Source organism: Pongo pygmaeus, chromosome 19, assembly GCF_028885625.2.
Source record: "Pongo pygmaeus isolate AG05252 chromosome 19, NHGRI_mPonPyg2-v2.0_pri, whole genome shotgun sequence".
NCBI classification, from domain to species: domain Eukaryota; kingdom Metazoa; phylum Chordata; class Mammalia; order Primates; family Hominidae; genus Pongo; species Pongo pygmaeus.
In genome coordinates this window covers 78,250,187-78,262,437 of record NC_072392.2, presented here as the reverse complement: position 1 = coordinate 78,262,437, position 12,251 = coordinate 78,250,187, and the positions used below count along the sequence as shown (strand labels likewise).

Below are 12,251 nucleotides of genomic sequence, written 5' to 3'. Positions count from 1 at the left end.
ACAGGGAACTCAGGAGTTTAAGGATCTCAGCCAGGGGCATTCAGAACTGCGTCTTCCTTACCCAGAGGTAGGAAGGTCCTAGGGCCCAGGTGGTGGCGGCGGCGGGGGACTCCGGTAGAGACCCTGGCCAGTGAACTTGGAGGCGCTGGCACCAGGCGGCGCTCAGAGTGGCCAGTTTCGCCATTGAATACAGGCCGGACCGAGGCTTGAGCCAAGGCGGCCCACGGACGACAGGGCTTGTGCTGACAGAGGGAGGCCAAGGCTTCTGGCCTGTACCCCCCGGAAGGCGATTGCACGCGGGCACTCGGCCCACCCCGACGGGGGCTTCCAGGCGCGAAGGGCCCTGCTCCCTACTCAGGGCGGGGCGAGGACGAGGCTCTCGCTGGGCCTTGGCCTTCCAGAAAATCCCCTGGGAAGGCCCAGGCCCGGAGGTCAAGGTGGGGCACCGGGAACAGGCAGCTGAGGAGGGGGCAGCGGACATTTCTGGGGCCGGGGGCTCGGAACCCCATCTCTACGCCCGGGGCGTGGAGCTGGACCAGCCGCCGTCCCCTTTGGGCGGGGGCCAAACCAGCTCCTCGGCCCCGCCCAGCCGTGCTCCGCTCCTCCCCGCCACCCCCAGCTCGCTCGGACCCCGCGTCCCCGACGGGGCGGCGGGCAGGGCCGCGCCGTCGGCCCCCCGCATTGGCCCCGCCCTCCCAAGGGCGCTCCGCTCCCGGCCCGGGCCACCCTTGGTTCCCCTCCCTCTCCCCTCCACACAGAGGCCTGTTTTCGCTTCGCTTGCCCGGGGAGGAGGGAAAATATTCTCCATTCAGAAACACCAACCGCTGGCCCTGAAAGATCAGGGCCATCAAGGGGGCATTGGGTGGGAAGCAGGAAAGGGACTTTGTGCCTCGCTCGCTCCGGGCCCCGCTCCCCGCTCCCCGCTCCCTCCGTAGGGGACCAGACAGCAGAAGATTATGGTTTTCTTTTATTTAGTGAAACATTCGTTTGTAAGTGAATCTTCAATGAAGACGTCCTGAGTGTGTGTGGGGGCGGAGGGGGCCGGCAGTGGAGGACAGCGAGCAAACTGCGCTCATCCCCCTCCACCGGGGCCTGCTCACTCCTCCCAGCTGGTCCGGGCCTCCTGGCCTCCCTCCCGCAGCCTCCCAGCCAATCATTCTTCCAGGCCCCGGCCCAAGTCCCAACTTGCTCAAGAGCTGAACCTCCTCGGGGAGAAGCAGGGGTGGGAAGAGTCAGGTGACCCAGAGAGTGGGGAGGGCAGGGGCTGAGACCCGATAGCCCCGCCCCCGAGTCACGGCCAACCCAGCACCGAGGACATGTACCACAACTGCAGCCTCCCAGGGGAGCCTGGGGTGGTTTCGAGGAGGGAAGCGTCCCTGTGAAGCTGCAGGGAGGGGTGGGGTCTTATTTGCCCCCCGCTTTGCTTTAGGAGAGGAGGTGCGAAGGCAAACACTGCCAGGAGGGGGAATTTTGAATGCTGTTCTTCTAAACCCTAGGAAGGCTCAGGGCACAGCAAGATAGTCTCAGTTGGCTGCAGAGACCCCTCCACTGACAGTCACCTCTTTTGGGTCCGAAACATTCGGAAGAGCCACTGGACGACGAAGGGCCACAGGAGGAAGAAGAGCAGCGCGGGCCCTGGGAGCCCAAGGGGCCATGGCCGAGCACTGGGCCTGGGCTGCGGCCTCTGCAGCCAAGAGGGAGGGAGTCAGAGGCCAGTCCAGGCTTCAGCATAGCCTCCCCAGGAACCTGCTTCCAATTTAGTGGAAGATTGGAAAGACCCTGCCCCTAAGTCTGCACCACTAGAAGGGAAGTGGCCCCCAAGTGGTCCTGACAGGTTGAATGCCAACTCCCTCCCACATCTTCCTCCCCAGGGCAATCCCAGTATCAAGAGAGGCTGGAGGAGCTGCGGGTAGAGGGAGTGGCTTCCATGCCATCTTCTCTGGGCCACAAAGCAATGACCGTTGGTATGACCTGAAGACCTGTGTTGTTAAGGATGTGCCACATATGTCAAATGAGGACCCTGGGTACCCAGATTTTAATTTCCAAGTATCATTCTCCACTAAAAAGGAGCCAAGGCTCCTTGGAGAAGTGGCTGATTCCAGGCCTGGGGCAGGGAAGGTGGGAGTGAATGTAGGGCACCTTGTACCAGGAAAGCAAGGTCGCTTTTAAAGATTCATCAGGTTGTGTTATAAGAACATAAGATCCGGTATGAAAGGGTCTCGAATGGCCAAAGTTTTGACTGTCTGAGCATCAAAAAGAATGACTGTGGCAGACTGGGTGGGGTGGCTCACGTCTGTCATTCCGGCACTTTGGGAGGCCGAGGCAGGCGGTCACCAGGTCAGGAGTTCAAGACCAGCCTGGCCAAGATGGTGAAACCCCGTCTCTACTAAAAATACAAAAAAAATTAGCCGGGCATGGTGGTGGGCGCCTGTAATCCCAGCTACTCGGGAGGCTGAGGCAGAGAATTGCTTGAACCCAGGGAGGTGGAGGTTGCAGTGAGCCGAGTTCGTGCCACTGCACTTCAGTCTGACTGACAGAGTGAGACTCCATCTCAAAACAACAACAAAAAAAAGAATTACTGTGGCTCCTGGGAATACTGAATCTGTGAAATCCATGAGCCCACAGTGATACTCAAGAGAAAACTGGAATTTTGTCACCATTTAGGTGGCTTTTAAATTAATTTTTCTTTTTCTTTCTTTTTTTTTTTTTTTTTTTTTTTTGAGGAGTCTTGCTCTGTCTCCCAGGCTAGAGTGCAATGGTGTGATCTCGGCTCAGTGCAACCTCTGCCTCCTGGGTTCAAGTGATTCTCCTGCATCAGCCTCCTGAGTAGCCGGACTTACAGACACCTGCCACCATGCCCAGCTAATTTTTGTATTTTTAGAAGACACGGGGTTTCACCATGTTGGTCAGGTTGGTCTCGAACTCCTGACCTCAGGTGATCCACACACCTCAGCCTCCCAAAGTGCTGGGATTACAGGCGTGAGCCACCGTACCCAGCCTAAATTAATTTCTTACTTTAAAAATAGATAACTAAAGAGAAAGAATGAAGTATTTATCTTGCCTTTCCACTGTATTTCAGGGAAACCCAAGATGATGAGGGAAACAGTACACAAATGATAGCTAATAGATGTTAAAGGAATCATAGCATTTAAAAGTCAGCTTTTTTTTGGCAATCACTAAATTATTGACTCAGGCAAGGATTCGCAATTGTCAAAAACTAGCAAATGGAGTTTATGGGGGACCGGATATTCTCCGACTACAGGAGGAAAACATGACTTTACAATGGTGGGATCAGACCCCCTTCAACCATCCCAGTGGTCCATGCTAGAGTTACTAATGATGGGACATCCAGATAGCATGTGTCCTCTGACATGAAAAAACATCACCTCTGATGTAGTCTGGTCCAAAATGTTGCGGTTTTTTGTGCTTTGCGTTTTTTTGAGACAAGGTCTCACTCTGTAGCCCAAGCTGGAGTGCAGTGACACCATCATAGTTCACTGCAGCCTCGATCTCCTGGGCTTAAGCGATCCTCCTGCTTCAGTCCATGCCCAGCTAATTTTTAAACATATATTTTGTGGAGACAGGGTCTCACTATGTTACCCAGGCTGGTCTCAAGCTCCTGGGCTCAAGCGATCTGCCTGCCTCAGCCTCCCAAAGTGCTGGGATTACAGGCGTGAACCACCATGCCCAGCCCAAATGTTTAATGTGACTCTAGTGTTTAGATCTAACCTCCAGTTAACAGGAAATGTGTATCGAGGAACCACCCATGAGGATGTAATTAGACCCAAAAGGTGGAACATTCTATAGACACCAGCCCAGACTGGTCAGCAAGTCAATAGCAAGGAGAAGGACTGGGCTAGATTAAAAGAGAATTGAAAGGGGGAACAGATGCAATGTGTGGTCCTAGACTGGAAAAACAGAGCAGCTGGAAAAGGCGGTTTCAGGATAACTGGAGAAACTGGAATTTAGATTGGATATTTGATGATATTAAGAAATTAATAATTGTGTGTAATAAAATGTTGTTTGGGCTAGGTAGAATGTTCTTATTTTGAGAGATATGGTTTTTTGTTTGTTTGTTTTTGAGACGGAGTCTTGCTCTGTAGCTCAGGCTGGAGTGCAATGGCATCATCTCAGCTCACTGCAACCTCTGCCTGCCAGTTTCAAGTGATTCTCCTGCCTCAGCCTCCTAAGTAGCTGGGATTACAGGTGCCTGCCACCTCGCCCAGCTAAGTTTTGTATTTTTAGTAGAGACAGGGTTTTGCCATGTTGGCCAGGCTGGTCTGGAACTCCTGACCCCAGGTGATCCGCCCGCCTTGGCCTCCCAAAGTGCTAGGATTACAGGCGTGAGCCACCACACCCAGCCTATTTTGAGAATATGAACCCAACTCTTTCGGGGTGGAACATCATGATGTTTAGAATCTTTTTTTTTTTTTTTTTTTTTTTTTTTGAGACAGGATCTTGCTATGTTGCCTAGGCTGGTCTCGAACTCCCAGGCTCAAGAGATCCTCCCTCAGCCTCAGCCTCCCAAAGTGCTGGGATTACAGGTGTGAGCCACCACGCTAGCCTGTAATCTACTTTAAAATCTTCAACATTTAAAAGTAGTAAATGGTAGGAAAAAAAGAAAAGGGGGCCAGGTGTGGTGGCTCACACCTGTAATCCCAGAACTTTGGGAGGCTGAGGCAGGTGGATCACGAGGTCAAGAGATTGATACCATCCTGGGGACCATGGTGAAACCCCGTCTCTACTAAAAATACAAAAAGTATCTGGGCATGGTGGTGCCGCCTGTAGTCCCAGCTACTCTGGAGGCTGAGGCAGGAGAATCACTTGAACCCGGGAGGTGGAGGTTGCAGTGAGCCGAGATCATGCCACTGTACTTCAGCCTGGGCGACAGAGCAAGACTCCATCTCAAAAACAAAAAACACAAAGCAAAAAAAAAAAAAAAAAAAAAAAAAAAAGAAAAAAAGAAAAGAAAGCAAGCCCTGTTGAGGGGGAGGGGCAGTGTTGAAAAGTTAGCCATTGTGGATCTGAGGAAATCCTGCCGCTGTGGGCTCACACCTGCTGTGCTGAGTGGGTTAGGGGTCACCCCAGAGATGCCTCACATCTGGGAACCCAGCCCTCTCTGCCCCCACCACCTCAGGCTTTTCAAGAACAGACCCACTCAGAGTTAATGGTGGGTACCAGCTTTGCAGGGAGACAGACTAGGGGCCACTGCCAACTCCATCGCTTAATGTTAATATTAACAGCAATAGTAGCAACAGAACCGACTGGAGAAGGCTTTCTGTGTGGTGGGCACCACGGAAGCATCGACATGTGTGGTTGAATCCTCACAGCAGCTCAGAGAGGCTCTCCCAGGCTGTGTGCCCTCAGGCACATTAGCCCCTTGGAGCCTTAGTTTCCCTCTCCAAAAGGGAGGTGAAAAGAAACTCTGTCTCATAGGGCTGTTGTGTGGATTCAGTGGGAAGATGCCCATGAGTGTCTGGCAGCCAGCGGGGCTCCAGCAATGGCAGCTGTTATTTAGTTTGCAGGAGCCCAGGATCCCAAGTGTCAGAGGCAAGCAGAGCTAGGAGTTGAGGAGAGGGATGCAAGGGCTGAACCATTTGCAGCAAATCCTAATTCTGGGAATGGAAGTCCTGACTGAGGGGCAATAGGGACCCCCATCCTCAATGCCCAGAGCAGACACATCATGGCCCTTCCCACACGGGATTAGTCCTGAGGCTTAGCTTCTCTCCAGGCAGAGGGAGGGGAGAACGGCAAAGGGCCCCACCCACTCTGCCTTCAGAGTGGAAGCATGTCAGCCCCCTCCACCCTCACCCCCACCTCCTGCCTGCAGCAGGAGCCATGCCATTCTCTGGAGAGAGATGTGGGCAGGTGGAGGCGTGAGGACAAAAACAAAAGTGGCTGGAAGAGGAGCCCAGAATAAAGACCGGATTCTGCCATCATCTTGTCCTATGGGGTGGGGGACTCTACCTGCTCAGGGGGCCGGGGTATGCTCTCCAGGCTCTGCACCCTCGCCTGCACCTCCTGCATGCTCTCTCGTAGTGCTCGAACTGTCCCCAGCAGCCACACATCCAACTCCTGGGGCCCCAGCGGGCTGCCCCGCAACCCCTCTGCGGAGCACAGACACACAGGGAAGGAGGCTCAGGAGGCAACTCAGCTCCGGGCAGGGTGGGGGCAGGCTGGGGCAAGCCCAGGAAAGTGTAGGAGTAGAACTCAATCCCTGTACCGAGTGTGATTCTTGCAAAGTCCATCTATGCAGCTGAGTAATGGGCTGCTGTGGGTTTAATCCCAGCATGGCCGCTTAGGACATAGATCAAGTCATTAACTTTTTTTTTTTTTTTTTTTTTTGAGACAGTCTTGCTCTGTCGCCCAGGCTGGAGTGCAGTGGCACAATGATCTCGGCTCACCGCAACCTCCACCTGGATTCAAGCGATTCTCCTGCCTCAGCCTCCCGAATAGCTGGGATTATAGGTGCCCACCACACCCGGCTAATATTTGTATTTTTAACAGAGACAGGGTTTCACCATGTTGGCCAGGCTGGTCTCGAACTCCTGACCTCAGGTGATCTGCCTGCCTTGGCCTCCCAAAGTGCTGGGATTACAGGCGTGAGCCATCACGCCTGGCCAGTCATTAACTTCTCTGGGCATCATTTTGTCATCTAAAAATTAGGAGAAGATGTCATTTCCCTCACAGGGCTGCTTGCTCAGAGGAATAAAGGAGATACTTTTGAAAATGTCCATACAGGACCTGACACACAACAGGAGTTCTAGAAGGGAAGAGGGCAGAACTCATTGTCTTCTGAGATTTCCAAACGGGGGAGTCCAGAGAATATGGATGACCTCCCGAGGCTGTGCAGCTGTAGGTGGGAGAGCTGGGCTAGGACTTCCCATCCCGCTGGCCTTACTCAGCACCTGCAGAGGGTGCAGACTCCTGGGTGCCCTTGGGGGAGAGGAGGGAGGGCGGGGACTTTGCCCATCCAGGCAGGTATCTGGCTGGTTAGCAGCCCTTCCTGGACAGAGGCTTCTTGCTCAGTGCCCAGCAATGGACTTTCAACTCTGCCCTAGGAAGGCAGCCAACAGAAGGCTTGGGGTGCCAGGACCACGAGAAAGGGCAGAAGTGGGTGAGAGGTTGGGCAGGAGCTCACCTTTCTCTGTGGGGGGCACAGGGCTGTTCCTGGGATCACGCTTTTCTCCAGATGCTGCCCGCTGCTCTGTCCAAACCTGCTGAGATGAGTCAGAGGGCTGAGAGTGGGAGTGGGAGCACAGTGGGGTGGGAAAAGGGGGGAATGGGGACTGGGCTCACCAGCTCAGGCTCCAGCTGCTCCAGGGAATCACAGAAAACCTCGGAGTCCAGGTCCCTGGGTGAATGGGACTCTGTGGAGGGGTTGGTAGAGTTACTACTGCCCAGAGGGAAGCTGTGGAGGGAGAGCAGGGGTGTGCACTGGGCAGAAGCACCTGTTTAGGAGACACTAGAGATACGAGGCACTAGAGATATCAACACCTGAGGCACAGATGGGCACCAGAAGCAAGGCCCTGGAACAGGAATCCTAGACCCCGGTCCCCACCTTTGGGAGCACAAGAAGTCTGTGTCTGTGGAGGGCACAGAGTGGCATCCAGCCTTCTCCCCTCCAGCCCTCCCCCAGCCTGAGTTTGGTCCACCCCTCCTGCTCAAGCACTAACCTGGGCTTGGGGGTGCCGGTTCCTTAGGGAGGCAGGGAGGCTCTGAAACAGCCCCAACATCTCCATTCACAACCTGCTCTTTCCAACCTGCCAAGACACAGCACCCAGAGGTGGGCCTGGGGAGAGGCTGGCACCTCCCAGTGTGATCAAGCCCCTACTCGGGATGAGCCATGGATGCTGCCTGAGATCCACCTCTTGGGGGCGTGGGGGTCCTAACAGGGATGTCGCCTGGAGCCCTCTGCCCCCAGCCCACCTCAGCCTAGACCTAAGATGGTTCACTCAGCACTTTTGGAGCTCCCAGCCTGGGAGTCTGACCTGTGACCCTTCTCAGGAAGGTCTCTGGGGGCCTCGGCATGTCAGGGATCACCTGGTACAGGGGCTCGAAGTAAGCAAACATGTCCTCTGCCACCTCACCCAGGGGCACTGTGTCGATCACCTGTAGGGGAGGGGGTCTGTTGGGGACGGAGTGGCCTCCTGTCCCTTCCGCCCTGCTCCTGCCCTGTCACACACCTCCACCCTGTGCCCAGTCAGGGGCCAAAGGTAGGCAGGGCTGAGGGTAACATGAAGGTGGTGATTCCCATGAGGGGGTCCATGTGCAGGAAACGTAGTGGGGGTCAGAACTGGAGGGGTGAGGCCACCTGGCCAGGAGCCTGGGGACAGAGAACCTGTAGCCCCTACCTTCTGTGCCACCAGTTTCATTTCAGTGATGTAGGCAGACATGGCCTCTTCCCTACTCATCTTGCCCAGACTGTTCCAGGCGTCCCTGGGGGCAGAGGGCTGTGAGAGGGCTGCTTGACAGCTGAGGCTTGTTTGCCCAGCCAGCAGGGAGCTCACCACTTATATCGTCCAATGGGGTCCCAGAACCCGGGCCGGGGGACCAGGCAGGGCCCCATGGTGGCCTGCTTGTAGTAACTGTAGAATCGCAGCATCTCTTCATAGGAGGGGCGGTAAGAACCTGGGCAGAGAGTTGGGAAGCCAGGGCAGAGCATCACTCCCAGCTCCAAGGGGCGGAGGGGCGGGAGAACCCCGCTTGGAAAGGGCAGAGGTGGGGATGGGTCCCATCCAGGGCATCTGGACTGGGGTAGGAAGCGGAGGGAACCCCCAGGACAGCCCAGGCAGGGGCTTGTCTGCAAAAACTGCAGTGATCAGGACCATTCTTTCTTCAGAGTCAGACCCCAGGCGTCCCGAATGCGAGTCCAAATGCGAGTCCCCGCAGCCTCACCGTTCTTGGGCAGGTTCTGGATGACGCTCACTGCAGCCTGGAACTGTTTCTGGCAGTCGGGCTCTGGGCTTTCTTTCTCGGTGCCCATGCTGCTGCGAGCCCTGGGGCCCTACTTTTGAGCGACTCTGCAAGAAGCAGCCTTCGTGTGAGGGGGCCTCCAGGGTCCCCCCGGCACCATAAGCAAGGATTCACTTCCCAGAGGGGCAAACTAAGCTCTTTAGAGGTCCCAGACACCCTGGGAGGTCAGAAGTTGTGGTTGAGGAGCCTCCTTTTCCTACCTCAAGGCAGCGTGGTGGGGTCAGGGTCGCCAGGGCCTCGGTAGGTGGAGAGGCAGGTGGCGAGGGCCTCAGTGCCAGATGCGTCCGTCCCCAGATGCGCCTCCTTTAGGTGCACATCTCCAACTCCTGGACAGATGGAGAAACAAGAGAGGAGGAGTCAGGGCGGGGCGAACAGTCTCCCACCCTGGCCGCCTGCACCTTGGCCCAGACTGTGCCCCGCGGCGCCCACTGCCAGGACGCCTGGGTCCTCTCTCGCCACCACCCCGCGGCTTCCTACTGACCCCGGGGTCCAGCAGGGCGGGGATGGCGACGCAGAGCGAGGGGGGAAATTTAGGCCAATGAGAGAGCCTGTTTCACATTCGGCTTACCTACCTCAACCATTCAGCACGGTCCTTTCAAGATCATGCAAATAGTTTCTCAGAGCCTTTCCCAATCAGGCGGGGCTTAATCCAAGAGTCGGACTTCCCAGCCGGGGATGGCCAAGGCGGGCGGCAGCTCCCCCTGGTGGACATAGTGAAAGGTCGTGGCGTCCTAGCGCCCCCTGGTGGAAATCCGCATCTGTTCGCTGATATCCAGGCCTGGCCGATCCGAGGCAACCCACTCAGCTCTCTAGACACTTAGGCACTGGGGATTAAAAGAAGTAATGTCCTGTGGTCAGGTGTTCTAGAGGAGGGACATCACAGCTCAGTTTTGGAAGATGGTCGGGCACGGTGGCTCATGCCTGTAATCCCAGAACTTTGGGAGGCCAAGGCGGGCGGATCACCTGAGGTCAGGAGTTCGAGACCGGCCGGGCCAACATAGTGAAACCCCGTCTCTACTAAAAATACACAAATTAGCCGGGCGTGGTGGCGCGCGCCTGTAATCCCAGCTACTCGGGAGGCTGAGGCAGGAGAATCGCTTGAACCCGGGAGGTGGAGATTGCCGTGAGCCGAGATTGCCCCATTGCACTCCAGCCTGGGCGAGAGTGAGATTCCATCTCAAAAAAAAAAAAAAAAAAAAAAAAAAAAGAGTAAGCAAAATGGAGATCGCAGAATGATGGTTACCAGAGGCTGGGACGGGTACTGGGGAGGGGGGGAAATGGGTACAAAAATACAGTTTGAATGAATGAGATCCAGTATTCGGTAGCACAATACAACGATTATAGTTACCAATAATTTATTGTATCTTTTTATTTTGTTTATTTTATTTTATTTATTTATTTTGACACGGAGTCTCACTCTCTCCTGGGCTGGAGTGCAGTGGCGTGATCTCGGCTCACTGCAAGCTCCGTCTCCCGGGTTCACGCCATTCTCCTGCCTCAGCCTCCCGAGCAACTGGGATTACAGGCGCCCGCCACCACGCCCAGCTAATTTTTTGTATTTTTTAGAAGAGACGGGGTTCACCGTATTAGCCAGGATAGTCTCGATCTCCTGACCTCGTGATCCGCCCGCCTTGGCCTCCCAAAGTGCTGGGATTACAGGCGTGAGCCACCGCGCCCGGCCTGTTGTATCTTTTTAAATTAATTATTTTAAAAACAATTTTTGTAGAGGCAGAAGTCTCATTATATTGCCCAGGCTGGTCTTCAATACCTGGCCTCAAGTGATCATCCCACCTCTGCCTCCCAAAGTGCTGGGATTACAGGCGTGAGCCACTGCATCTGGCCAATTTATTGTATATTTCAAAATAACTGGGCGGGACATGGTGGCTCAGGCCTGTAGTCCCAACACTTTGGGAGGCCAAGGCAAGAGAATTGCTTTGAGGCTGCAGTGAGCTATGATCATGCCACTGCACTCCACCCTGGGCAACCAACCAAGTAGTGAGACCTTGTCTCTAATAAACAAATAAATAAAATACAAATACAAATAACTAAAAGTGGAATTGGAATGTTCCTAATACAAAGGAATTATAAATGCTTGAGGTGATGGATACCTCAATTACCTTGATTTGATCATTACACATTTTATACCTGTATCATAACATTACGTGCATCTCCACAACTCTCTGCAACTATTAAGTATCCATAACAATTAAAAGAAATGTAGACTTAGTCTATCCAACAACAACAATAACAAAAGGGTAAACCAGGAGAATAAGGAAGGTTGTTTCTGGAGGAAGGAACGGCAGGATCAAAAGCACAAAGGCGAAGATGATAATCAGGAAGAAAATTCAGGACCCCAGAGTGGCGTAGGGACCCAAGCCAGTGTGCAGAATCTCTGGGCCTGGGAGATCTGAGGATGGGGTAGAGCAGGGCAAGTAGGTGGCAAATCCAGGCCCTGAGCACTAGCCTCTCTGTAGGATGCCACGCCTCTGGCCGCCGCAGAGTGGCGGTGTGCGCCCATCTCTCTGCCGGACCCAGGCCACCGGCTGCAGAAACGCTGCCACCTGGACGTCCCCCACTTCGCGCACGCACTCTGGTGCTTGCATATAAATAGTAAGTGCACACCCGACTCGGCCACCAGAACCTGCACGCGGATGCCCACCCACGGGTTGACGTCGCGGACAACTACACCGCGGGTGCCGGGCTGGGGTGCCGGCCTGTCCAAGCCTCGAACCTAGAACTAGTTGCTGGGGACTCCAGGCTCGGCTCCGCCTCACGCTCCCCAGGTCCGTCAGCTCCGAGACTGTGGCTCTCCGAGGGGGCAGCACCTGGCCTGGCACAGGGAGGTTAATCCTATGACGTCACTGCCAACCTCCCCACCCCCATGCCCATCCCTTCGGGTTCGCGCTGCCCCGCACGGCTCAGCTCCCGGCGTTCTGCCGTCGCTCCCGGCCCTGCGTCCCGTCCCGGGTCTGGTTCCCTGCTGAGGCCTGCGGCGCGACGGGTTCGCGGAAAGGAGGGAGGAGGGGGTCCTGCGTCAGCCTCGAGTCAGGGCCCCCGGGAAGGAGAGGGTGTCTGTGCCAGAGGACGGCCCTCGTCCCCGGTGAAGGCTCCCACCCCCAGCCCCGCAGCATGGGGGCTCTAGTCACCGTCGCGGCCAAGATCAGAGGCTCGCCCGGACTAAGGGGAGACGGACTCACGAGCAGGGCCGAGCGCTGAGGCTCCGGGATTCCAGGCTACCACATGGCCCCGCCCCCGCCCCGCCCTGTCCCCGCCCC

General features: G+C 55.4%; 1 protein-coding gene across 20 annotated transcripts; it reads right to left on the bottom strand.

Annotated features, from left to right (window-relative positions):
* Positions 1 to 949: 949 nt before the first annotated feature.
* Positions 950 to 12,230, bottom strand: ACBD4 (acyl-CoA binding domain containing 4). 20 transcript variants are annotated; one of them, XM_063656780.1, is made up of 13 exons: positions 12,174 to 12,198; positions 11,708 to 11,806; positions 9,549 to 9,800; positions 9,177 to 9,302; positions 8,899 to 9,023; positions 8,511 to 8,631; positions 8,355 to 8,439; positions 7,992 to 8,112; positions 7,677 to 7,763; positions 7,300 to 7,370; positions 7,142 to 7,217; positions 5,968 to 6,107; positions 950 to 1,684 (listed from the first exon to the last, which is right to left on the bottom strand). In XM_063656780.1, the coding sequence occupies exons 5-13, from the start codon at positions 8,984 to 8,986 to the stop codon at positions 1,556 to 1,558; spliced, it is 918 nt and encodes a 305-aa protein (XP_063512850.1). In that variant the 5' UTR covers positions 8,987 to 9,023; positions 9,177 to 9,302; positions 9,549 to 9,800; positions 11,708 to 11,806; positions 12,174 to 12,198; the 3' UTR covers positions 950 to 1,555. The 20 variants fall into 20 exon arrangements, with proteins under 20 accessions (XP_063512850.1, XP_063512851.1, XP_054315074.1 ...); XM_063656781.1 differs by having other exon boundaries at positions 12,123 to 12,174; XM_054459099.2 differs by lacking the exon at positions 11,708 to 11,806 and having other exon boundaries at positions 7,300 to 7,411; positions 12,174 to 12,230.
* Between the last annotated feature and the right edge of the window lie 21 nt (positions 12,231 to 12,251).